Raw genomic sequence first — 25,655 nt, 5'->3', positions numbered from 1 at the left:
ATTTCTTTTGTAACAGTATAACGTCCCGAAGTCATAACCTGCTGCATTGTCCTACGATCATAACCGTCCTCCATATTTTAAATTGCAGGGTTTACTCATTTAATTTGTTATGTCCACCCGACTGGTGCAGGATCTATGATGATTGCTGGTTTCGAGGCGAATAAACAAGTCAGTCTAGATGTGTGCAGGTGCAGACTGATGCTACAGCGTTTCACCAATGCTTCTTTCATTAATTCAGTTCTACTGCACAAGGAGACTACCCTTGTACCCCTGATAAATACATAGTCCTTCAACACTGTTCTCCCTCCTTTTTGGCATTCACAGCTTTCAAAATACAAGTAACAACACACCAAAAGGTATTTTTTTCTTTATGGGTTAATTACAAGAACCTTTTCAGGGGTTTTAAGAGTTTAGACCACAAGACCACTAATCTCTATTATGACTGAAAGGGCGGTTCAAGACATTCCTCTGCTAATTTAGTTATAGATACTATAAGCTTCTATGTCAAAACAATGACTGCCAGAGACTAATCAATTTACAATATTAATGCATATCTTACAAGTAATTCCCAACTATTGTCAAGCATTTATCCTATCATCATAAACACCCTTTATAACAAATGTACCAGTTTCTCCATTCATACCAGAGTTGTTTGCCAGCATTGGAAGGCATGGCTGCCAAAGGTCATCAAATATGAATCAGTTGTGATCTATAAATAAAATTCACAAGCCCCTGATGGGATGAAATGAAATGACCTGTTATGTCTTTGAATAGCCCTATGGCATTTTCTTATTATCAGGCTATATTCAATGATATGGCTGCCATAGGATAATCAATTCAGATAGATACTAAAATCACAAAATCACAAAACAGTTAGCGATGAATCCTAAACATCACCAAAAATTCCTGACACTCTGCAGACATGTAAAACCATATTGTATAGAGTTCTAAAAATCAGGGTTGTTACAGATAATATGGTACCATCTGGCTACTGTCCTGGATTTCCACTGAGTATTCAAAGAATAACAAGATCAATAAAGGTAAATGCAGAGGAATGATATCTACGGTATTGTAGAGAAAAAAATCAAGTCAATAAAAACCATTAAGTGAAGTGTGAATAGTGATAAATGTTCTAAAGCAGTGGCCATGAAAGGTATTGAAGCATCAGCCAGCTTCTTCACAACCACTGAAGGAGTTCTCTCCTTTGGTAATAAGTGATAGTAAAAGATATAATATTCTTTTATTATCACATTCCTAATTATATGGGAATACTCAACACAAGACCAAAAGGTAATGCGCCACAATACTGAAGATTACATTCACTAAAGGGAGTTTTGTTAGTAAGCTGTATGTTCTGCCAACCTGATGAACAGCATACCTGTCATGTTGATTTCTTTCCGAGTAATACAGCTTTAATGACCCGTAGCAACACTTTCAATGGTTGCTTCTTAACAATGCAGAGAACCAATAAACAAATACTTTTAGCTGTGCAGAAGTCATAAAGTACATCATGTAGCATCTTGCCTGTTTCCTTTCATGAACAACGCACATTCATTTTCTCACAGTCCGTTTTAAAGTCTTTTGTTTGTTTGCTGGGTTTGGCTGGGTAACACCAGGTCTCAGTCTTTTTCCACACAAGTATCTGAACTGACAGCTCAGCTCGGACAGCAAAGGGCTGGTGACTGATTTGTAAAGACTTGTTCAGAATAAAATTCAAATAAACACCCACTCCTATTAAGCTGCGCAGTACAGTTTGGAGCAAAGAAAAGTTCTTTGTTGTGATAATTGACATGAGTTGAAATTAAATTAATGAAGGTGTGCCACACTGTTCACAGATACACAAGGACATTCCCTGAAGGGTCTTGGATACTTTATTGACTGAGCAGCACGATCAGCAGAATAGACATTGCGCAATAGCCCCAAGGTCATTAATTCTGAGATGCAGCTCCCAAAACTGGGTTCAAATAAGGGCATGAACACACTTTATATGTATGTGCATCATTGATCATGTTTATCATGGCAACGTCTTACTCCCCATTATTTTGCCTTAGCGCCTGCGGTTGTTTCACAGGAAATTTTCCCGAAATGCAAAATGACCGCATCCCCCGGGATCTTACTGCAGATTTCATATGTAGCCTACTGTAGGTGACAACGCAATATATTCCCGAGAAATTGGAATGCACGAAATACTATAACATTACTTAAAAAGTATGGGTATTTTACCGCATTCGCAGCGGTTCCCAGAAGGGACCCCTTGCTATAATCACCCCTGCGTCCGAACAGCCACTACCTGCACCCGCTTAACATTTATTGTTCGACTCTGACGTCAGACGTTACCACCGCCCTGCGGTGTCAGTGATTTCAGCTGCTGTAGAGGGGGAAAGCGGCCTTGGTTGCAATGGATCAGGATTTGGGAGCTATATCCCCGTTTTGAGACTGGGAAAACATGAAAGAAAGCGGACCAATCGTAAGGAAACATGCCTCTGATTCAAGGCTTGGAATGCAACCGGAGCTTTCTGTACGGAGGAAGGGACGCTTCTCTGTGTCATGTGGGATCTCGGGGGGCATTCCTGTAGGCAGCGGCAAGAGCAAGAGCGTCAACGCCGAGGGCAATATGCAGGAACATTCTTCTTGCATAATTGCGAAATGATTGGCAGTTAGCTTCTAATGTTGTTGCGGGAAAATACCTTTGGTTACAGCCTAAAGTCACCGGGAATGTCATTTTAAGGGTGGAGCAGCAGTTTATTTAATAATACATGAGCCTTAGTAAAAATAAGAAAAAACTGATGTTGTGATTTTGCTGACCTCAGCATTTTAGGTAGGTATTGTTTTGCAAATAATGGTTGCTACTAGCAAACGAATTCTCTGACATGGCCCGTTGAATCGTGAGGGGAAAGCCCTTTAGCTAGCTTGCTAGCTAGCTACTTTTGCAGGCATGGCTGCAGTGGATACACTAGTTAGCCAGCTAATGTAGCTAGCTAGCTAGGTAATGCAGTGATGCGTAAGTATGAATAATATAGGGTATATATTAGTGGGGATAGGAAACTTGGCTGTAATGGCTATCGCAGCTGTCTAAAATTAACTGTCCGTTTGTGGAATGACTGCTTGGTTTGTAAAACCAAGATAGCAGTTGGTTCTATAGTTATCCCGAAGACTGGAAATTTTTGATGAGCAGTGAAAGGACAGTTAGCTAGGTGGCTAATACAGTGTCCTGGCTGGCATTTTCATGGAAGCACGCTGGCCACTATCTAGCTACCGGCAAGCAAAAAGGAAACATTCGCGCAGGCTTGACAGGCATGTTAGGACAGAAATGGCCCACAAAATAGAATTTGTATTTGGCAGAATAACACGAGGACGTCAATGGATAAAGTATAATTTCTGCTGTACCACTGAAGATTTTGTCAACTAGCTTGCTCATCCACGCGTGCGTGCCAAAGTCTAGTTCGCTAATTTGTTATTTGGTAATAGTCGGAGTGCGTAAGGATAGAGATGATGTCTAAATCAGCGACTAAAGAGAAGAAATCCTTCAGCAAGAGGCTCTTCCGAAGGGGCTCTGTGCGCTCCGTGGGGAGTTTCATGAGCAGAGTCCTCAGGACTCTGTCGACCTTATCTCATTTCGGAACCGAGGGACACGCCGTCGATCATGAAAAAGATGACGGGGGCTTCACGTCTTTTAAGACGGGGGGCAAATCCGTTCCCTCGGACGACAGCGACTGCGGAGGGTTTCTAATTGGAGATAGGGTCCCCGGAGTGTCCGGTCTGAAGAACCACGGCAACACTTGTTTCATGAACGCAGTTCTGCAGTGTCTGAGCAACACGGAACTCTTCGCTGAGTACTTGGCGTTAGAGCAGTACCGAGGGGATGACGCAGAAGAGGAGAAGTCGAGGGCGAGCAGCGTGTTTTCGCACAGGAAGGGTCTGCAGGAGAGAGGGGAGGTCACAGAGCAACTGTCCGGTCTTGTTCGCGCTTTGTGGACCTTTGAATACACCCCGCAGCACAGCCGAGAATTCAAGGTAATTCTAGTTACAGTAGCATGCAAGGTGTCCATTACTTCACACCGGAGGCAAAGAGAAATTGTGTGACCATTCATAAGAAGTTTTGAAATAAACAAAGTTCTGTTAGCAACAAGAGATTATTTCTGTTTTGATTGGTGTGATTTTTAATGCTCATATCTAGTCCTCTGTGACAAAATAATAAAAAAGTCGGTTGTAGGCAATTTGGATAGGTACAGTAATATATACCTTAGTAGTGGGCAGTTGTGAACATCATCATAATAACGAAAATGCTTAAATGACTGTTTACCTTTACCCTTTTCAAATTTGTGGTTGACTGTTTTCACGCCTCTGGTTAGATGTTGTCACACTTCTGGTTAAAGGCTGAGGTGTACATCATGCTGCTGGTATTCAGTCCATTTGAAACTGTCTGGCGGATGTTTCAGTTTATTTCGGGCTGTGTGGACTTTTCTGCTTGGCAAAGAGTAAAAAAAAAAACACCCAGGGTTTTCAAGTTGAAAATGAAAGTCAGTGAAAGTGTTTGGTTGGATATTCCATGTTTATGCACCGTCTGCATTGCAAAAGCCATTTACTTGCTTTGCACATTGTACTAAACACTTTTCCAAGGGGTAACTCTCAAATACTTATCGACTTTGTCCAGAATATTTTAAAACCAGTTTTAAAGTTCAATGAGATATGGCTGCATGTTGCATGATTAACTGCTTAATTACAGATGTGAAAATTGTCTTTATGCCCTGCACAGCTGGGAGGATGGACGCTGGCTGTCATCATGGTGCTGACTGTTCACCTTAACACGGTTTGCTTACAAATGCTGTACAACAAAACCAGGAAGTTGGTGGCAGCTGGAACACCACGATGACATTATTATTATTACTGTATTCCCCATGACGGTGCACTGTATCACAGAGGTTAGCTCAGCAATCTGGATTACTGTAGGATGTGTCCTGATTGAGATAATGAAATCAGTGGCCTGTTTTTTAAAGCTACAACTTCTGTACTGTACACCGTCTTTAACAGCTGATCATTCTTGCAATACAGGATTGCACAGTGTATTAGGAAAAGGGAATTCATTGATGATTTGGTCCTAATGTGTCATTTTCAACTCTGTTTTAGTGGCTTGCTTTGGAAAATCAGTGGACAATGTCACAGCTGTGTAATTGTTTCATCCACACACATTTAAGTGACTTAGGAGACAAGTTAATGTGAGGCGTTAATTAAAAGATCAGAGGTAAGAGAAGTGGTTAATAATTGATAAGACTTGAGGCATTGTTCTGCTCTCCCTCCAATGAGGAATTATTTTTAGTCACAGGTCTAAATTATTGAATCAAAAGAAATAGGATTCATGACAGGCTGGCCCAATTATGTGAAAGGACATGAGCAATTTGTTCTGTAGTTTTATTACAGTCTAACCAGTAAAATCTACAGACATGTTTTTATGTAAGGTAATTGGGCTTGTTGGTGGGACGCAGGTGTGGATAACTGTAACGTCTTTGCAGTGGTATGGAATGACTTTGATATACCGCAGCATCTGTTTTGTTTTGCCTGTGTGTAGCAACTTTGAGGTTTTGTCTTCATTGCTGAAATGCACGTTTGGCTTCTTTCAACTGCACAAGACTCTGTCTTGAGTGATACAACCGTAATTTTTGTTAAGATTTAGGCCTAATAAATGTTTTTTAATTGTTTTTTTCCTTCAGGTACATTGCCCATTGTCCCTGTTGGTTTCAGAACAACTATTGGAGTATGTGCATTCGTGTCTGGAGTTTCACAAAAGTGAATCATTTCCCTGTGGTCAGTCCCAAGCTGTCTGTGGCTGAGTGCACATTAGCAGCATCCTCTTCCTCTGCTGATCAGACTAATTTGATACATTTGCTATCATTCCTCATGCTGACCCACATATTTCTGAGCTTGTGATTTTCTGCAAACTAGCCCCCTTAAGGCTCTTCTACACTGTATCTGATACAATCCAATTTAAACTGCAGCTGTAATTTACCATTTATGCTCATTGCGCTGTTGTCTGTGATCTTTCATTAAAGTTGCAACACTGTAACACAAGTTAATGAATAAGAGTGGTTTTAAATGTGATTGCAAAACTATGGCCAGCCACTTCCAAGCAGAGTCTGTGAAACTGGTGCAAATTCAGCATTCTGGAGGATCAATAGGACCACTCACTCCTTGCTCTGGGTCTTCACTGCTAATTTAACTTTTTGCATATTCTGGTCAGTAGTTTCCCTTCAGGGGGTGTGTGATCAGTACACCTCAAAGTGAAACATAGTGGGATTGTTCACAGGTAAAGATTTGTGTCTCTCTTTCTCAATCATTTCTTGTCACATTGATCTGCTGTTACACCATTGTCCTTGGTGAATGTCTTGCCTGTGAGCAGTAAGACAAAATTATCCAACTTGTTGTTGAACTGTTACTAGTGATGAGGCTTACAGGTGATGTATGTTGAGCAGAGGGAACTAGTTACTAGAGACATTCTAATAGACAGCCTATTTTTATGGTTCCCATAGTTATAGTTTCCCATAGTATTATAGTTTCCATAACCAGTCACCCTGACCAGACACAGGAGAGGTGCATCAGAATTACACTGTTATACATGGACACTTCATTTAACAGAACCAAATACTGAGTCTAGTCCAAATATGAGAGCGGTTTTCTGCAGGGCAGAGACAATCTTATACAGTATGTGTTTCATCACAGACCCTTTTCATTTCTGTGTGGTCCATGCTTCCGTAGTAAATGAAGTGATTGGTCATCTTTAACTGATTGGCCACCCCAGTACTGACACTTACCTTTCTTGTCCCTTCTGGGTATATGAGCCCAAGATGGAACTCTCTCATTTAATACATATTCTGTTATTAAGTGTTAAGTGATTGAATACACTGACTCTATTGTTGTTGTAGGCTCAACAGGAAAGCATACAGACAATTCTACTGGCAGGGACTTTTCCTGAAAGTCTTGGCACTCTCATCAGCTACACCATAAGGGCTTGACTGTGCAAGGCTTAGTCAGTCAGGATAAGAGGACTTACACACCAGTAGCTTGGTCTTGCTGGGTTAAATAAAAAGTTGCATTCCATCAAAGTCAACGGAGGAAAAGTGAATGCGTCTAGAAAAGGCTTATGTGGCGGAAATGAAAGGAGGCTTGAATGAGATTTAAAGATACTTTACCAAGAAAAAGACATAACATTCTGTCTGATGAGCTGAACACATGAATGGCTTTCGGTTACTGTACCCCTGCGGAAGTGAGTAGCATGTACTCTGCATATAACCATTGATACCACACACAAAAATTTCAGCAGAAAAGTGTTTACTTCAGCAGTGACGGGTGGTTACCCTGACGTCACATCCCTGACTGGATGCTCTTTTGCAATACTGATCTTCGAAAATGACATCTGGTAGTAAGCAATGCATGCAAAGGCACACCCTCCATCTTGAAATATACTCTTCAAAGCAGTTTGGACATGCCCGATGAGGTCCTTATAGACACACGGATCAATATTACAGACATTGGTTGAGACATTGATAGTGATTTATGTTTGGATGAGTGTTTCTGAAGGAGTGGTTACTCTTTGAAAGTGTAATTTTAGTGCAAAGCAGCAGTCATCATGTTGAAAAGGAGTGAAATAATGTTTTATGGCAGATGAGTTTGTTGTCTCTGGTGATTTTTGTATGAATTATCCTCTGTGGCTGCTTATTTTTAATTTGAAATGGTGATGACCAGGAAGCTCTGCATCCATTTTCTGCTAATGTAACAGCAGCAGTCTTCCTCAGCATTTGAATGTCACTAATTTCAGACCGCATGCAACCTGGCAGTGATGCATTGTGCCTCTTTCTGATTACTCATCAGACAGAATCATGTCACATGTCACATGACAATGGTTTTGAGGCAGAGTGGTATTCCGTATCTCACATATCCTGAAAAAATGCACGTGATGGTGGTGAGGAAATACAGAGAATCGCGGCAAAAGCAAGTCTTTACAAATGAGCGAATCGTGACACCAAATGAACTCATGGCCTTTCAAACAGAAAATTCTCCCAACAATAACATTTTTGAATTCCTCAGCGGATGAGTGGGTAACATAAAAGTTTCACAAATAGGTCCCAGTGTCAAAGGCTTAGCTGTAAATAAAGATTAATTCAAAAGGCTTAGAGGTTTAGATTTTGCCTTCACTGTTGGCTAAGAAGGCCATGTACTGAAGATATAAGGGGGCTTTGTCACAACTGAACATAAAAGGAAAGGTAGGAGTTTTTCTACAATACATATGTGAAATGAATGGGAACATCCTTCATCCACTGCACCTACTCAGTCTCATACCTATGAGTTTATATTCTGTGGATTATTTACTAGAAACAGAACCATTTAGCCAGCAGTTGTTTTACTTCTTTATTTGTATCTTTCACATAGTCACAAATGAGACACACTGCCTCTCAGCAATTACCAACACTTGAGAGAGGGTGATGCCAAAATCAGCTCATTACCACATGGAAGGGCCTTGATTCATTTAACAAGAATGCAGGTGTCTGCCATGTCCTTGTGGCATTTGCACGTCCAGATGTTCTTATGTTACGGTCACCTCTGTGCCAGTCTTTGTGCACAGTAAGATAAACCTGTTCATTAGTGGCCCTCTGTCAAACATACAGCGTGTGAAACTCAAATAAAAACAGGAAGGAATGAAAGCCCCCAGCTTTGCCTTTAGATAAAAGGACATAATCGCCAAGATTGGTGGAATGTGTACGCTAGGGTCATGCAATCTGCCGGCTTGCGCTAGGCCTATTAACTTCTGCTGTCTGAAATTTCTTTGGCTGTGAAAATTGTGCAGTAATTCAATATTTGACATTCTACCCAGCTTTACAAGATGGCTTGGATGTGTTTTTTTTTTTTTTTAACTTCATTGCTCTTACAGACAGAGATGATAAGAAAGTCTCTGAAGCCACTCACTCACACAGGGAAAGTGTGAGCGATAATATAGCTTGGCATATATGTAACCCTCGCAGAACATGTGTTCCTTTGTGTGTCCATCAAACAGGTCTCACTTTCATACCACACCTATAATTTCTTCAGACCCATTATTGTGAATATGCTTTCCGACGCAGTGCGTTGGAGAGCATGTGATTGTTCACTGTGCAAGTTCCATTAAGCATGTGGTGTGCACTGTTGACCCATCCATGCAGACTTACGAGACAAGGAGTTGTACATAAGGACAGAGCACACAGTTCAGACATTTTATGTATGTTTGCCTCACCGTCACACAAGATATATACATATATTTTGCTCCCTCGCAATTGTTAAAAGCAGAAGATTAGAGGAGGTTTGAAGTTGTGTCTGGAGGTCCCAAAATGTCTTCATGAATGAACGGGAGCAGTGCTCAGTTGAGGTAAATTTTCACAGGAATATTTGAACCCAACGTAGCACACAAAGGCTATTGTACACTGGATACAATGAAACACTGCAGCCTATAACAAAGAAAGTGCTGGAGGTGAACGCTGTGCCCTCCTTTGAAAAATCTCTTTGAAACAGACTCTGACAACAGATATACTATTTCATTTTTTCAAATGGATTTTTCCAGGTTTGAACAGATTGTTCCAAATGCTACAACTACCAAAAAAGCACATTTCACTGAGCTTACACTTGGATATTGTGATGAATAACGCAGTTCATGGGGACTGCTCTGTCAACTGTGGTTTGATTGCTTACTACATTTAACCTCTGGGTACCAACCTGCTTGGAGTAAGTAATTCCATGTTCAACAAAAAATGCTTTTAATAAATAATCAGGAAAGTTTGAATGAATGGGTATTAAGCCTAAAAAACTTTAGCAAACTGAGCGCCATCTCATGGACAGATATGAAATTTCTGTCATTTGTGTGCTGTCACATGTTGTAGTTGGCATCACAGAGATTGTTACTTCAGTGTCATAGGGGCTAAAATGGTTGTAGCACATGGGAAGCCACTGCCTTTATCTCTGAATAAAGACATGCTTACATGTGTATGTGTATAATCAGAGAGCCCTCCAAAGTAGTGCTCAATGTCCAGGTCAAACCATCTCCTCATTCACTCAAATACACTGCCACATTGAGCCTACAGAAGATGAACATACAGTATTATCTTGTAAGCCACCTGCCTATTGACTTAGCATGCGCATTAGGTTCCACTGCGCCTCTGTTTCTGTGACTCACTCAGGTAACGGGGTTGCGCCAGCAGTGAGATTTCACATGCAGTGAGAAACCGATGCTGCAGCACTCTCCCCCCGGGCCTCGCAGCCTGCTCAAGTGAAAGTGGCGCGGCCGCTTCTGCACTCACAGCGGCCTTTTCGCAACCTGCGCGGAGATGCACCTGCATCTCTCTGTTTTTCGGTTACACTGGCAGGTAGTTGAAGGCACTGTATGTTGATGAAAGTGTACCTGTAACGTGATTGGTCGCCGTGTTGCTATGTTCAGAGAAACGGAGGTGGGCGGTTCGGCACCACTGACAGCCTGTAGCTATGGGTCCATGCTACTGCAGCAGGAGACCTGTCCAGCAGCTGCCTTAATCATTGGCAGTTCACTTTACTCAGCTGTGCTGTCAGGTTTTGTGGGAGTGTGAATTTATGCCTTATCTTTCTCAGGCGTGGTATTTAGGTATGTGTAATTTCACATGCTGTTTGTTTGAGTTGATCAAAATCACTGAAAATCACTGAAAATCACTTGCATTTTTTAGTTTCAGAAGATGGCAGAGTTTTGACTCCAGCAGGGCATAAATGACACTGACGGTTTAACAGTCAAAGCATGTGACAGTGCTGGCAGCTGCCGGTACTCTTTCTTTTGAAATGTTTGTATCAAGATGCCTCTAATATAGTGACTTTTTTGGATCACAGCGCTGAAGCAGTGATTATTTCACTTTTTTTGGTCATTCATTTATGTTTAATCTCCAGAGTGGGATGTTCACTGTCCAGCCTAACCCCTGATGCACTGATTGTCCTCTTGGTGTTACAGAATGCAGTGTCCAGGAACGCCTTACAGTACAGAGGCAATGCCCAACACGATGCCCAGGAGTTCCTCCTCTGGCTCCTGGACCGCGTGCATGAAGACCTCAACAACATCGTCCACCCCAGTAGTAGACCCTCCATAAAGGTACAACTATTCTCCGCCTGCCTGAGGACTGTGTATTTATGCCCAGTAATTGTCCATTGTCTTCCCTTAAAATGTAATATCAGTAGCTATCGAGACGCAGTATATATGATTTATCTGACATTTAAGGAATATGAGTCTGAGACAGTGAGGAAGTCGCGTTCCTCCTGCAGACAGCGGTAATGGCTGATTGGGGGTGGGGGAGGTGACTCCCCGACGGGTGCAGACGGGACACGCTCTGCTAATTGAGACGTCCTGTGAGCGCGCTTTCTCTGGGAGCGGCGGCGCAGGGAAAGGCTTCGGTGCTGCAAGGCGGGTAGATTTACTGCCCTGGCCCTCTCTATGCTCGCAGACGGGCATAAAAAGCCGAAGCCCCACACAAAGCATCAATCTGCCCGGAGGCGAGAGCGCGTGGGTGGGGAGACCGCGGCGCCGTCGTATATCACACATCCTTAGCTGATTTATCGTCCCTGGATATCGGAAGGGAGCCTGTGGCTGATTTTATGTCCTGCACATTCCCCCTCCCTGCTCCGATGGCGTTGTGGTCTCTGTCACTGTGTCATGGCTCTGTTGCCTCCATGCCCCTGTTACCTGTGAGAGCTGTGCAGCCGTACAGGGCGTCTGACCAATCGGGGCGAGTGCTCTGGCTCCCAGCTTGGTGTCCGCCGCACCTGGGCCGGCATGGCTCGAGCAGTCATTGGCTCAGAGCGCAGAGTCAGAGCCTCGTCAGCTTATATCTCCAAGCAGGGCTCTGCGCAGAAGGTCTTTTAAGGAGATCACTGTGCTTAGGAAAGAGAAGTAGTCATTGGACGGTGTTCAGGCAGTGTTCATTCATCATTCGTGGCTTCTGAGAAACACGAAAGCTAAACCAAAAGAGCTGTGTGCTGCGCTGGACCCTCTTCCAGTGCATTATACAGGTAGATGGACGCAGTGAGCATTGCTGATTAGCATCTCCCCATTCTTTCTGCTTTGCAGCCCCCGTTAGAAGATGATGGAGCCTTAGAAGGACCCTCGTTCCCTCTCTCAGCCGGCTCCGTTGTGCAGGAGCTCTTTCAGGCACAGTACAGGTACGGCCGGCCACAGCACATCTCCTGTCTGTCATTCAGTGGGCTGTGTAGTCTGTGTAGTCGGTCATTGAATCGCTGTGTCCTGCCTGCAGGTCCTCACTCACCTGCCCTCATTGCCAGAAACAGAGCAACACCTTCGACCCTTTCCTCTGCATTTCCCTGCCCATCCCCTTACCCCACACGCGGTAAGTGACGTAAACCTCATTGTGGAAATCACATTAGTATAGTGAGTATAAAATAATGAAAATAATAAATAAACTGATATAGGTGTGACCTCTTAATCAATATGAAAAAAAAAATATGAAGGTGAGAAAAGTACCTTCTCCAAGTTACCTCAGTATAATATTCTTGGATGGTGAGTGAGTGTGCATGGTGGTAGGAGGGAAAATGGAGCTCGCCCGATGCTGTGCTGTTGATACGCTCATGCTGGGCAGACTATCCCACTGATTCTCTTTTATTGTGTCCCACCCAGCACTCTCTCATCCCTGTGCAGCATCAGACTGCTACCCCCCCCCCCCCCCCCCCCCCCCCGGTGCACCAGAGAGCCAATCAGTTTGTATGACACGGCAGGGGGTGCTTTAAGCAATGCCAACTGTTCCTGCAGAGCTGAACCCACACTGTGCATGTTGTGTACACTTGGCTCTGTTTAACGCTCCCACTGACTAACACTGATCAACAGTCATTTATCTATAATACAAAAAAAAACAAACACTAAAATAAACTCAAATCAAATCATACACAGAATGTGCGTATTCACAACATGCTCATATCTCCTTGCGCAGCTGCTGAAGTCATCATGTCTGAGGCATTGGTACTACTGCCTAGGCTGTTCTGCCATTTAAAAAATGGAACAGTTTTTAATGTCTGGGTCCCTTGGGAGGTTAGTCATAAAGCTCCCTTTTTTTTCCCTCAGCTAAGAGGTTTGGTCCTGGTGCTGGAGTGATCGGACTGCCGTGACCTTACTTTCCCGCCTGCGCGGCGTTGCTATTTTGGGTGCTCGCTGTAGCGTCTGAGGGCCGGGGAGAAAGCGCGGCATTCGGCGTACATCCATTCCGAAGCACCCGAATTCATTATCCTTCATGAATCATTAAGGATGGGGAGGGGGTGAGGGGGCGATGAGATGAGGGAGAATGATGAGACGGATGAAGGTGACGCGCCGTATATCACAGCTGCTGTACGTTTAATTTAAGAGGGCGCAGTGAACCTCCCAGGGCCGCGCAGCCAAGTCTCGCCATTGTCGGCCCTGAGAGTTTTACAAACGCAGCGCTGGCGGTGCTCCCGCAGTCAGGGCTGCTCCCACACAGGTGAAACGGCTGAAAAATCCTGCCTGCGGTTTCATTTCAGAGAAGCTGTTTCATGGAGTGCCTGAATGAATCATTCGGTCCATCGCCTTCATGGAGGAACATAAGTGTGGGCACGCTGTTGTTTACCTGGCTGCTGTGAGCAGACGAAAAAAGCAGACATGAGGAGGAGTGGTAGCGGGGAATTGGGGGGCGTGTGTCGGAGGAGAGTTATCTGGGCCCACCTTAGACTGGGGGATTTCAAGCAGAGGTTGTTGCGGGCCTATTCTAGCGTGTGTCCAGTGTGTGACCTGGTAGGGCAGACACACCCTAGCAGCAGGAGGATGCCCCCAAGTGGTCAGTAATCTGTAAGATGACCACCCTACCGTTGTCCAGTGCTGCTGAACCTGCGAATCACTCAGCACGCTCAAGCTCGTCTCAGCACATCCGGCTCTTCCGCTCACAAGCGTGTGCAGTTTCTCTGCCTGAAAGTGCTTGGACTCGTGTTTTGGAAACTTAGTGTAAGGGTGAATCTTGATCTGCGGTTTGGCGGTTTTTCTTTGTAAAATAAAGAATGGCATTTTCTACAGAAAAAGGTGTGACATTAAAAAAAAACAGTTCATATGTTATCACATGATGTGAAGTTGAAAGGGAGGAGTTTGGACTTGGAGCCAAAAAGGTCCTTGTTAGAGCAAGCAGACTAGCTGAGGGTCATGTTGAGCATATTGGTCTGGATTAATAAAAGAGGTAATATTTGCCCTGGGGCAGAAGAAGTAATTGTGTAAGCTGGGCGATAACCTTGGTTGTGTTCCTCTTCACATTTGAATAAATGTGTGCAAGGAAATTGGAATGATCAAAGCTTTTGGTGTATTGTTTATGCTTTATTTTGGTGGTAATTCTTGCTGCACCTCATACTTTTCACATAAAAGTCCCCACAGTTGATAATTGAACACAGCAGCATTGTAGGAAGTTGAATAATGTCTTCTCTTGCAAGTAGAGCGCAAATAACAGGGACTGTGGAAATCGACATGAACTGTGCTCGTGCTCACTGGAGAGACAGAGCAGTTACTGGGTTGCTCAATATTCATAGTGTAGCTTGTTAATAGAGCCGGCAGGAGGTTGGACTGAACCAAGAACCAGAGCTCTGTCCCTGCCTGCTGGGGGAAACTGCTGTGCTTTTATGCAGCTTATGAGACCAGGACTCAGGCAATGCTAATTTAAAAGGGTGTACAGATTTATAGAAAGAAAGATTAGTTTTTATGACACAAATTCTCAAACGCAATAAAATTAAATTAACTCACAAACCACAGTGGGTAGCAATGTGGTTGAGTGTTTAGGGAAATTGGCTTGTACCCAGAAGACTGTAGGGTAGAATTTGGTGTGGGGTGTGTCTGCTGTACATTTTGTGGAAGATACTGAATTGCTTCAGTTCAGCTGTTAATCGTAATAATAATAATAATAATAATAATAATAACAATAATAGTATGACTGTCTAATTGTATAAATGGTGAATAAGTAAAATGTAACGTTGTGCCTTGCCTTGGATAAGAATGTCTGCTGTGAAAAAAAAAAAACATAACAAAGAAATAAAGAGCAGGGTTCATAACCCAACAGATTGCTCATTTGATTCCCCGGTGGGCATCTGCTGTTGGACCACTGGGCAAGGTACTTAAAGATTGCCTCAGTAAATATCTAGCCGCGTAAAAATATGCATTGGTAATATGTGCAAATTGTGAGCTATGCAAGTCTCTCTTGATAAGAGCATTTGCTAAGAATTAATGTTAATGTAAGTGTAATAAAATAATAAATAGATGCTTCCCTCTTAAATATAGATGACACATTATCTGATCTTGTGGTCTATTCTGTAGAACGCCCACATCCTATTACTGGCAGTAGGACATGAGACAATACACATCATTTCCTGACTGCGTGGGTTTGGAACTACTGTCAGAAATGCATATGAAATGCAAATTTTCAGGCCTGCACTCAGTCCTAGTACCTCCCCGGACTTGGCATAGAGCATTATAAAGTTACTACACACACTTTTTAGGGGAAGTATTCCTGAATTAGTGCCCCATATTGTGCTTCTGAGATCCTGGACTATGTTGATTCTGTGGCTGGCTGGTCTGGGAGCAGTTCATTCTGAAGTAAATGCAGTAAAACCCATTGCAGCTATGGACTAACTGGAGCCACAGAAAGGCCTGGGTTGTACTAGCTGTGTCTAAAGGGGTTAGCATCTTCTTCAGGAAGAACAGCATCATACTGCGGCCTTTCCGGTCATTAGCTAAACAAACCCCTTTTAGCCTTACCTCTCTGGCAATCTTGGAATAGATACAATCTTATATGCCCTTGTAAATGGCAGGAAGTTTTTGGCTGCAATTTTTTTTTGCATTGGAATTGCCTTCTCTCTGCAGGCCCCTGTACATCACTGTGGTTTACCAGGGAAAGTGTTCTCACTGCATGAGGATCGGTGTGGCCGTGCCCCTGTCCAGCACCGTGTCCCGACTGAGAGAGGCCGTGTCGCTGGAGACCAAGATCCCCTCCGAACAGGTGCCGCTCCCAGCTCATCTCATCGAAACTGTCTGCACGTGATGTTGAAACTTCCTGTCCCTGCGCTGTTAAACTGAAAGCTTAACTGATAGTTCCACGCTGCACCTCCTTTGTTCAAGTTCAGACTGGCGAGGCTTTGCACTCTGGATCCCCTCTCAGTCTGACTGTAGAGTTTCTGACACTGTTTGCGTTGGCGATGCGGTTCCTGTTGTGGAATGTTCAGTAGGATAGAGGGAAAGTTCATTATGAATTATGAGGAGTTTGATATCTTGTCACTATAGGGTGTCTTTGGCTCAACCATTTAAATAGTGAGACAGACTAGGAAGGAATGCAGAGTGCATCCTCTGTCTCGTGGTAAATTCTCCCCGTCTCAACTGTCAGGTCAAGAAGGGCCCTCTCAGAAAATCCCATGTTAAATAAAGCATGCATAGAGTCCAAACACTACTCTGATGCCCCTAGGTAATTTTTATTTTGCACGTTGCTATAACACGGACAACGTTTCAGTCCCCGGGGATCTTCATCAGGACCCGCAGGGATTGAACCAGTATGGTTCTTGGACCATAGAGGAGTATGCAGACGCTATTTCTTCATTCAGTTATGTTTTAGTCCTGCGCCTACCACAAATATTAGGATATGCGTATGATTAGTCACTGTATTGCTGAGTGTATTAACACTGGTTTAGCAGAGACTAAGAACTGGCCTCTTGTTTTCCAGGATCTGGTAGGTCTGTGTATGAGGCTTTAAACGCCTCGGGTAGCACCGGTTGGGAAGCTGCATGTGCAGTACCTGTGGCAGTCGAATGTCCAGGGTGAAGTGAGCACTTTGTGTCAGGAAACCCGCAGTGTTTATCACCAGCAGTTTGCTGCTTGTCTTTTATGTGGCTCGGGGCTCTCGCGTTGCCAAGGTGTGACATCTGGAAACGGAATGACCCTTTGACCACACGCTCCTGTTTGTGCGCATTCCAGTCTTGAATGTGCGCGCGCTTGTGTGAATTTGGTAGCAGATTGTCTGTTTGTTATGGGACTGGTGGGTTGTGCGTACTAATTGTGTACTTTCGAGTTCTGTTTGTATTTGTGTACTCTTCCTCATTCCGCCTTTCACGTTTCTCTGCAGATCGTTCTCACAGAAATGTACTACGATGGATTCCATCGCTCCTTCTGTAACGATGACGACGATCTCGGTATCATTCAAGAAAGCGATTCCATCTTTGCATTTGAAACCCCGGAGACATTTAAAATGGAAAACATTCGAGCTCAAAGAGGTATTGCTTCTTTAACTGTTCAAAAGTGTCCTGTAGTTTCTAATCGTACATACCTATCCAATGAATAGCTGCACAGACCAGACTTTCATAGACGTAAATGCATAGATATTTTACCTTTTTATCCTCTTGTACATGAGCACTGCAACAGGGAGTGCCTTGCTGACTGCCCTTTCAGGATCCCTCCATAGATAGTTATTATAATACAATTAAACAAGCTGATATTTCCTTTATCAAACCATTTTCCTATATAAAAGCACACAAATCCTTATCTCTTATCTCTTGCAATTAATACCAATTACACTGGTGGTTTTCTTTGTTTGTTGGCTTTACTTTTGTGTAAAAATAATTGCAGCTTTTTATATATAATTTAGGTGAGGATTGCGAAACATCTGACTGAAACACTGCTTTTATTTCAGGAAGCCTACTTGCAAACCTAAATCAGAACAACCTTAAATATGGAACAGAGCTCAGCCGGACTCCCTCCTTCATGCAAGGAGCCATGTTACCTCCGCTGACCAATAAGAACACAGGATCGGACAAGATCATCCTCCTGATCTGCAACAGGACCTGCTACGGACACCAGGGACGGAGGTACTGGGAGAGCCTCCCCTGTCGTTTCTCTTTTCCCGTCCCATCCTGCTGTGGTTGCCGCATCTGACAAATTCAGCCGGCACACTTTCTGGGTTTCAACAGTCTTACAGGTTTCCTTCCACAGTCCTCTCATAGAATAATATACACACATTACCTGCAACCCACAATCTATAAGGTATCAATTAAGTAAACATAGGTTCTTGATTTCATGAAGCAAATGTGTCCTTTTATGAGAAAAACAATATCCAAATTGCAGTTTTGTAAAACAGGATTTCTACCAAAAATGGCCTGTAGAAAGAGTACTAGTGCTTGATGTGAAATATAATCTTATCATGTTTTCCTCTTAATTAGCCCTGTGTAAAGACAAATAATTTCATGTATCATGTCCCTAAAAGGTTCTCTAAAGTGGAAGTACATCTTACTGTAAATACAAGTTTTTTATGGATATGCATTTATATTCATTCCAAAAAAATGAAAAAAAAAACATTTTAGTAATCAGTAATTATTTCATGAATTAATACATCTTAAAAATATACTAGCAGATGGCCTTAAAGAATACATTTCCTGTGATGCAGTGGACAGTGATGTCCCTCTGCTGACCTTCGTACCATAGCAGCAGGGTGCTGTCAGGGCAGCTGGCCCCAGTGCTCCATGGGAGGAGAATTTCACAGGATTCTTTGGAGTTTTCCTCCTAATGGCAGGGAGGTCGGGCACAGCTGTGCACTCTTGGGAGTTCACTTCTAAGGCAGTGTTGTGTGCATGGAGCAACAGTGGGATGGTGAATAGAGAGGCTGGTGTGATCTGAGTAAAGGCAGAGCGTGCTTCTCTCTCAGGTTTGGCCATCCGTTCGTGCTGCACTTGGAGCGCACCGTGACCTGGGACGTCCTTCAGAAAGAGATTCTGGAGAAGATGCGACACCTGCTGAGGCCTGGGGTTTTCATCCAGGTGCTTTCTCAAATGCTTTCTCCCAGAAATGTAAAGCAAATGGCAATCTTCAATTGTGAAATGTTAATTTTACATACAAGTTTTTTAGAGCAGGGCCATAGTTGTCCTTGCTGACGTGTTGCTGTTTTGATGGTTGTATTTTAGCTAGCTCTCAGATTTTCCATGCGATGAAGGGTTGATTATGTCATTGGCACAATGTGTAATTGATGCTTTTGGTTATCTGTAGGTGGGTCCCTTCAGTCTGCGTGTGGTCGGAGTAGTTGGAATCACATACCTCTTACCTCAAGAGGAGCAGCCTCTGTGTCACCCCACTGTGGAAAGGTGAGATCACGCTTTGTCAGTCACTGTTATAATGGCATGACAATGACAATGCATGGACCCTGGTCCTTTATGATACTCATTATAGGAGGGGGGGGCTGGAACATCAGCCATTCAGACACATCAGCAGTACATCAGTATCTTCTTTCACTCTGTGACATTGGGCAGAATGTGTATCCAATTAGTAACACAGGCATCTTACAGCACATTCTTGCTGGAATTGCTTAGAATGCTAACAAGGCATTTACCCTCCTCTGTTTATGATGTCAGAGAGAATGATTTCCTGACCTCACCTAACCTGTCCTGGCTTTGTTTTTGTTGTTTCTGTTTTTTTTATTTCCAGCATGGCTGGTTAGCAGTTATATGTGCTGAGCTTTTGTGTATTTTCTCACACTGATGAGCAGTTTGAAGTTAAATCTTTGAAGGGGGAAGTGATTGTGGTCATGTGGGTAGTCTGTCAGGGTGATGACCATTTGCTGAAGGATGCTTTCTTCTCTACACCAAAACATGACATTGTTGTCAGCTGTGTGGGCTTGGCATATTTACCATATTTACACCAAGTCTGCCTTTGCAGATTTATTGATGAATGGAGCTAAGTGTTCCAATAGGAGAAGCATACGAGCACTGTGAAAAATGTTTAACTAAAGCTACTTTTGAATGAAGATTTTTAACCTGGGTGCATAAGCATTGAGCAATCTGTCAGCCAAAAGGTCTCGCCGAAGGAGCTAATGAGCTGCTATTTTAAATAGATGCCCCTCTCAAGGCTTTCTTAAAGAAAGAGTTTTTCTAATTGAGGTTATAAAGGTCAACAGTTTACCTCGTTCAAGTTGAATGTCAAGAAGGCAATTAGTGCCACACATGGGGATTGATTTTACTGGAGAGAGGGGGGGATGATTGACATCAGTAACCAGGGGGGCGGTGTAAAGACGATGTAGCAGCAAGGTGATCACCAGGAGTACCAGCATGATATCATTTATACCTCCATCCCCCCTACTGTGGATGCCCTGCTCAACTGTGTGTGTGTATGCGTGTGTGTGTGTGTGTATATGTGTGTGTGTGTGTGTGGGACGTAACAGCCAAAAGATATGAGCAAAATGCTAATTTCTGGGAAAAGCTAGTGGCTGATAGGAAATCTCATGTCTGACGATGTGTTTTAACTGGTTCTGCAATGAAGCATGTACAGTTGTGTTTGCCTTGTAAAGTGTGATGACACCTATACGTGAGTAATGTTCTCATGTGTTGTAACGCATAGTGTATGCGGCAGTGTGTGTTTGGCGGATTACTGGAGCGTCCTCTGGCTGGATCGGAAAGTGCTCTTTAACCTTATCTCTCCTCCGTAGGGCGTACAGGTCGTGCGGACAGGGGGGGCCTCCGCATGTCAAGATTGTGGTGGAGTGGGATAAGGAGACCAAGGATTAGTAAGTGGCACTGTGTCAAACGGGCCGCTGCTCCACCGGCCCTCGCTCATGCACTATGTGTGTCTGGTGTCTGCTATGGTGGAGAGGGATGGTTATGTATATGTACCATCAGAGGTGTACCTGTGAAAGCACACTCTGTTCACCGGGAGCGCTGACGTGCGTTTGATTTAAAAGAGGAAAGAGAATGCGGAATGCCAGTCTTCACGATGTCCGTGTGATTTGATCCCTTAAGGAATACCTCTTTTGAACACTCAGACTGACGAGCTACAAAATCATATTGCGGAAGTGAAAAATGAGACCATGGAAAAAAAAAGAATACTCACTGTTTTGAATAGACGTGATTTGGCATCTAAAAATAGATCTAAAAATGGCAAGAAGCATAACTTTTACTAAATTTATTCATCAAACGTCACAATGATTCATCCCTCTCAGTGGGAATGTCACAGAATGCTAAATGCAGGAGAAATAAAACAACTATAATGCAGTTATGTAAAAAAGAAAGAAGCCAAAAAGGTGCTAGAAAGAACATAACTCCACAATAAAAACCAATGCTGTTGTAAGGGAGGAGCTGAGTTTCCTGTTGTCTGATTGGCTGGCTGTGTCCGTCCCCTTGCAGTCTGTTTGGACACACCGAGGAGGAGTACATCCCTGATGCGGAAAGTGTGCGTCTGCACAGAGACCACCACCACCATCCCCAGGCCTGCACGCTGGCCCAGTGCTTCCAGCTCTACACCAAAGAGGAGCAGGTACCACTGCGGTGTACACGCTACACACGCCAACCTACATGCGTGGATGAACGCTGAGACATCTTTTTCCTCTATGACCAACCCATCTTAGAGAAAAGAAGCTGTGAAGTGTCATGTCCCAGCCTGTTTCACATGCAATATCTTACCCAAAAAACCAAGCCTGGATCCATAGCAGCATTTAGCCAGCCATGGTTTCTCTCCCCAGGTTCACAGCCCTCCTGGCAGAAAATATTAGGGCAAAATCTGCTACATAAGTGTGAGTGGTGAAATGGTGAAGATGCTTTGTAGAGGCCTGCCCCATCATACTTGCTGTATTTGTCCCTGATGGACTCGACCTCTGGCTGCTTGTGTTCCAGCTGGCCCTGGACGATGCCTGGCGCTGTCCCCACTGCAAGCAGCTGCAGCAGGGCAGAATCAAGCTCAGCCTCTGGACCCTACCAGACATCCTCATTCTGCACCTCAAGAGGTTCAGACAGGTACTGACACGCCAGCCCAGAACATGACGTGGAACACAAGACCACACCACAAGCCTCTGCCTCTTCGCTGTCCCCTCAGCTTGCTGTAGTTCATTTCTTTCCAAAGTTTAAGTTGAAATTTTATTAGGACGTGAACGTGGCTGGCACTTGAGCGCCCAGACTCAATCTAACAACAGTCCTCTTGTTCCTCCACCGAGTCAGAAATTTACAGCTTCTTTTTTGTTTTTGGCTCATTTTAGCCACTGTCCTGCTCAAGATGTTGGATATGACAAATAAAACAGGAAAACGTCACAAAATTCAACAATTACATGTAAAGTATGTAGTCTGTTATCACTTAGGAGGTTGTTTTGAAAACTGTTGGACCATGGCATTGCAGAACCCATCCCTGCTGTAGTTTGTCTGGGTGGGAGGTGTTTACTTTACACTTCCAGCAGTGAGTAGCGAGGGTGTGTGTTGAGCCTGCTCTCCTCTGCCCCCTGCAGGAGGTAGACAGGAGGGTGAAGATGCAGAACATGGTGAAGTTCCCCCTGATGGGGCTGGACATGGCGCCCCACATGGTGAAGAGGAGCCAGAGCAGCTGGAGCCTTCCCTCGCACTGGTCGCCGTGGAGACGGCCCTACGGCCTGGGACGCGACCCCCAGGACTATCTGTACGACCTGTACGCCGTGTGCAACCACCACGGCACCATGCACGGCGGCCACTACACAGGTGACATGTCAGGAGCTCAGTAGGTGTGGAGTGCTCTGAAATGAGAGGGGCAGCGCAGATTGCTTTGGCTAAGTTTAAGTTGGGGAGACAGTCTTAAAGTGCAGTTTATTGGACACGTGTTAAGTGTCATTGTGAATTTATTTGTAAATTCTTTTTTTATGAAACCTGTCCTGTATGTCGTCCCCTGCAGCTTACTGTAAGAATTCCATTGATGGGCAGTGGTACTGCTTTGACGACAGTGACGTCCAGCCCGTAGCTGAGGAAGACGTTTGCAAGCAGACGGCATACATTCTGTTCTATCAAAGGAGGACCACCATTCCCTCCTGGTCAGCTAACAGTTCCATAGCAGGTGAATGTTATCACATTTTCACAGTGTAATAGTGGTTTAAGGTAGTTATCACCGCACTGAAATAGGCAGACTGAACAACACGGCAAAAAAACTACCTCCACCCAGCATGCTTTGGTTTGAACCAGCCATGCCTTCAGAACTGAACATAGATATCCTAGTCACATTCAGTTGTACAAGAAATAAGAGAAGGTATGATTGTGTCTTTTTCTGTCCCTTTGAATGTGTCCACTCTCTCTCAGGGTCCACCAGTTCCTCCCTGTGTGAGCACTGGGTGAACAGGCTCCCGGGCAGCAGGCAGCCCAGTGTGGCCTCGGGCGCCTCCTCCCGCCGCACCTCCCTGGCCTCCCTGGCTGAGTCGGTGGAGTTCACAGGAGACCTGAGCGGAGATGATGGTGAGCACCACGCCTCCTTCCTATAAGCATTTGCCCGCTTGGCGCGGGCCGTGGAAGGAATGTAATGTGTTCCACTCTAAGACTCAGATTCTGTCTCACCGAGATAGGCTTTGTCCTTAAATTTTGGTGATGGTATTACGCAATTCCTTTGTCTTTGAATTCTCATTCAGAATTATGACTTCAATTAATGATGGTGGCTGTGTGAGGAATGAAATAAACTTGTTTTTAAATGCATGTTTAAACTCAAATTTAAGGATAAAGTGAATCCATTAAGTACCCAAATCCATTAAGTCTGGAATTAGTGCATTAGTGTAAATTTTCTTGTCCTTTTCATCAAGGAGGATTCTCAACTCGGCCCTTTGTGAGGAGTGTTCAGCGTCAGAGTTTGTCTTCCAGATCATCCATAGCCAGCCCCCTGGCCTTGTGTGAGAATGGAATCAAGCCCTCGTGGTCCCTCTCAGCTAAGCTGCAAATGAGGTCCAACTCCCCCTCGCGCTTCTCTCTAGATTCCTTTTCCTCCTGCACCCTGGAGAGGATAGGAGAGGCCTGTGATGACAAGGTGTCCACGTCGTGCTTCGGGCGGCAGTCCAGCGGCAAAGCTCCCCTGGCCATGATGGAGAGCATCACCAGCGACGAGGGCAGCAGCAGGAAGTCCCTGGATGAGCCTTACTGCAAGGCCCCGCCTCCGGCCGAAAAGAAGAGCTCCAAAACCGAGCTTGTCAGCAACAACAACCCGGCCACGCCCGCTGACTCAGGCAGCTTCGGGCAAGGTGTCTCCTCTAAGGAGCCCAAACAGCGGGGCAGCTCGGGAGGGCCCACGCAGAAGGCGGAGAGCACAGCGGCCAAGAGGAGCTCCATCAAGTCCCTGCTGGAGTCAGAGAAGAGCTCCAAGAAGCGCCAAACTGCGTCCTCAACCCCGAACTCTCCGGCCTCCCAGGCGTCCTCCAGCCCTCATGTCCGGAGCTCCGCCAAGGTGTCCAACACCAGGGTCAAGAGTGACTCCGCCAAGACCGGCAAGGTGTCCTCATCTGGAACACCGTCCAAAAAGGAGCCCTCCCAGGGCCAGGAGGGGGCGCCGTCAGGAGCAACCCCGAGGAAGCAGCGTATTTCCACCACACCACAGTCCTCCGCCTCTCCCTCGCCCACCTCCCGGAAGACGTCCTCGGGGGCGGAGAGGAGCTCGGCGAGCGGTCGGAGGAAGCTGGCGGAGAGGAGCGCCAGCCGGGATTCGGTGCGGGCCAGCCCCTTAATCGACCGGCCGCGTGCCGGGGGCACGCCTCGCTCCTCTCTGGCCCGGGCCACCGAGGGCGGGCGCCCCGAGAGGAGAGTGGTGCGGAGCTCCAGCTCCAGCTCCTCTGTCACCAGCCTCCGCTCCCCCAGCGTCTCCTCGCGGGATCTCCGCAGGAGCAGCAGGTCTGAAGACAAGGGGCTGTCCTTCCTCAAGTCGGCGCTCCGGCAGAAGGAGACCCGCCGGTCGGCGGACTTCGGCAAGACCTCCATGCTGGCCAAGAAGGCCTCGGAGGGCACGGCCAAGTTGTGCTCCCAGACTAAAAACTGCATGACGAGACCCGGCGAGGGCTCAGGTAAGACATCGAGGCAGGTATCCCCAGAGCCGCAGTCGGGAAAGACCGCCGCTAAAGAGGAGTCTGCTAAAACCTCCACCCCTGTTAAACGCTCTCTGTTACTTCCGAGCAAATCTAGGTCTTCCACTTCAGGGCTTGGTCTTCACTCTCCTGAAAACGGGAAAAAATCACTTGACAAGACGGCAGCCAATAGAAAGCTTTCTTCCAGCATGCAATCATCTGCACAGCCAACACCGGAGCCTCAGTGATGTTGGTGTAGTGGTTTCATTTCTCCTGTAATGCAGCTAATTTTTTACGTGCCTAATATATACATATATGATATATATATTTTTTTCTTTTCTTAAAGAAAATGTAAATTATGAAAGCGCCTTTCTTTCTATCCTGCCAACGAACCAAATAATTGCCATTGGCAAGATCTGGTACAAGAGTCTGCTAATGTATACAGAACTGAACAGTGAATATCTAGGAATGTGTTTTAACAAAAATGGATCATGTATATACTAAAATAGAATTTATTCTTGTTTTCGCTGAACAATGCTATAACTTAACAGACTACATACACAAGTGATTGCAATGTTATTTTTAACCTCCTGTTACTGTATAATGCTTCAAAGCGGTCTGTTTTGGGCAGATTTATGAAAATAGATTACTTGACAAGGAATTTACACTGTAAGAATGCTCATTATACATTTATGCCATGTTTAGACAGCCTCTTAGTGCGATTTAAAGGGCAATGCTTCATAACCACTGTTTCCCTGAAGGGTGGTCATTGTGTCCCAGTGCTCAAGAAATTTGAATGAAACTTAGTACAACTGAGGAATTTAGTTCTTGTGGAAACTAGAACACAGT

General features: G+C 44.8%; 1 protein-coding gene across 2 annotated transcripts; it reads left to right on the top strand.

Moving 5' to 3' along the window:
* Nucleotides 1–3,078: 3,078 nt before the first annotated feature.
* Nucleotides 3,079–25,185, top strand: usp31 (ubiquitin specific peptidase 31). Of its 2 annotated transcripts, none has more exons than XM_036552810.1 (16): nucleotides 3,079–4,014; nucleotides 10,988–11,125; nucleotides 12,098–12,189; nucleotides 12,282–12,374; nucleotides 15,884–16,019; nucleotides 17,133–17,280; nucleotides 17,697–17,871; nucleotides 18,705–18,816; nucleotides 19,043–19,137; nucleotides 20,475–20,552; nucleotides 21,169–21,298; nucleotides 21,655–21,774; nucleotides 22,257–22,482; nucleotides 22,673–22,831; nucleotides 23,071–23,223; nucleotides 23,565–25,185. In XM_036552810.1, exons 1-16 carry the CDS (start codon nucleotides 3,490–3,492, stop codon nucleotides 25,052–25,054), a joined length of 3,870 nt encoding a protein of 1,289 aa, XP_036408703.1. In that variant the 5' UTR covers nucleotides 3,079–3,489; the 3' UTR covers nucleotides 25,055–25,185. The 2 variants fall into 2 exon arrangements, with proteins under 2 accessions (XP_036408703.1, XP_036408702.1); XM_036552809.1 differs by having other exon boundaries at nucleotides 23,562–25,185.
* The last annotated feature ends 470 nt before the right edge of the window (nucleotides 25,186–25,655 follow it).

The sequence above is a fragment of the Megalops cyprinoides genome, chromosome 19 (assembly GCF_013368585.1).
Source record: "Megalops cyprinoides isolate fMegCyp1 chromosome 19, fMegCyp1.pri, whole genome shotgun sequence".
NCBI classification, from domain to species: Eukaryota; Metazoa; Chordata; class Actinopteri; order Elopiformes; family Megalopidae; genus Megalops; species Megalops cyprinoides.
This window is presented reverse-complemented; position numbering and strand designations above follow the sequence as displayed.